Here is a 1,123-nt window from a genome sequence, read left to right as displayed (position 1 = left end):
GAGTCCAACTTTGGATCATCGAGTCCAACTTTGGATCACCGAGTCCAACCATTGGATCAGTGAGCCCAACCATTGGATCATCGAGTCCAACTTTGGATCACGAGTCCAACTTTGGATCATCAAATCCAACCATTGGATCATCAAGTCCAACCATTGGATCACTGAGCCCAACCCTTAAATCCAACCACTGGATCACCAAGTCCACTGGATCAAGTCCAACCACTGGATCATCTCATCCTACCACTGGATCATTAAATTCAACTTTTGATCATCTCACCCAACCACTGGATCAAGTCCAATGACTGGATCATCAATCCAACCACTGGATCGATCATCTCACCCAACCACTGGATGGAGTCCAACCACGGGATCATCTCATCCAACCACTGGATGGCGGGATCATCTCACCAACCACTGACCCAAACCCAACCACGGGATCATCTCACCAACCACTGACCCAAACCCAACCACGGGATCATCTCACCAACCACTGACCCAAACCCAACCACGGGATCATCTCACCAACCACTGACCCAAACCCAACCACGGGATCATCTCACCAACCACTGACCCAAACCCAACCACGGGATCATCTCACCAACCACTGACCCAAACCCAACCACGGGATCATCTCACCAACCACTGACCCAAACCCAACCACGGGATCATCTCACCAACCACTGACCCAAACCCAACCACGGGATCATCTCACCAACCACTGACCCAAACCCAACCATGGGATCACCTCACCAACCACTGACCCAAACCCAACCACGGGATCATCTCACCAACCACTGACCCAAACCCAACCACGGGATCATCTCACCAACCACTGACCCAAACCCAACCACGGGATCATCTCACCAACCATTGACCCAAGCCCAACCACCAGCTCCAACCCAACGGTTCCGAGCGACCTCCGCGCTTCCCGGAGCATCCCAACCTCCTCCCAAACTCACCGGGAGGTTGAGCTTGACGGCGTCCACGGGCTGCTGGAAGGGCCACGCGAACTGGTGCTTCCAGAGGGTCTTGAGGACCACCTTGAGCAGATACTGCAGCTGGTTGGTTTGGCGCTTGGGTTTGTTGGGATTGGACGTCTCCGGCGGCGGCGGATTGACTCCGA

At 54.1% G+C, this 1,123-nt stretch overlaps 1 protein-coding gene across 1 annotated transcript in view; it reads right to left on the bottom strand.

Moving 5' to 3' along the window:
* The window catches only part of LOC103625067, a gene marked incomplete at its 3' end in the record, with an annotated part of 44,158 nt that overhangs the window by 37,593 nt on the left and 5,442 nt on the right, over positions 1-1,123 (bottom strand). Inside the window, exon 5 of the mRNA XM_017726827.1 lies at positions 869-1,117. Within this exon, the coding sequence (XP_017582316.1) occupies positions 869-1,117 (249 nt within the window). The remainder of the gene's footprint in view (positions 1-868; positions 1,118-1,123) is intronic.

The sequence above is a fragment of the Corvus brachyrhynchos genome, unplaced genomic scaffold, assembly GCF_000691975.1.
Source record: "Corvus brachyrhynchos isolate BGI_N302 unplaced genomic scaffold, ASM69197v1 scaffold852, whole genome shotgun sequence".
Lineage (NCBI taxonomy): Eukaryota > Metazoa > Chordata > Aves > Passeriformes > Corvidae > Corvus > Corvus brachyrhynchos.
The sequence above is the reverse complement of the archived record's forward strand: the minus strand, read 5'-3'. Positions and strand labels throughout refer to the sequence as shown.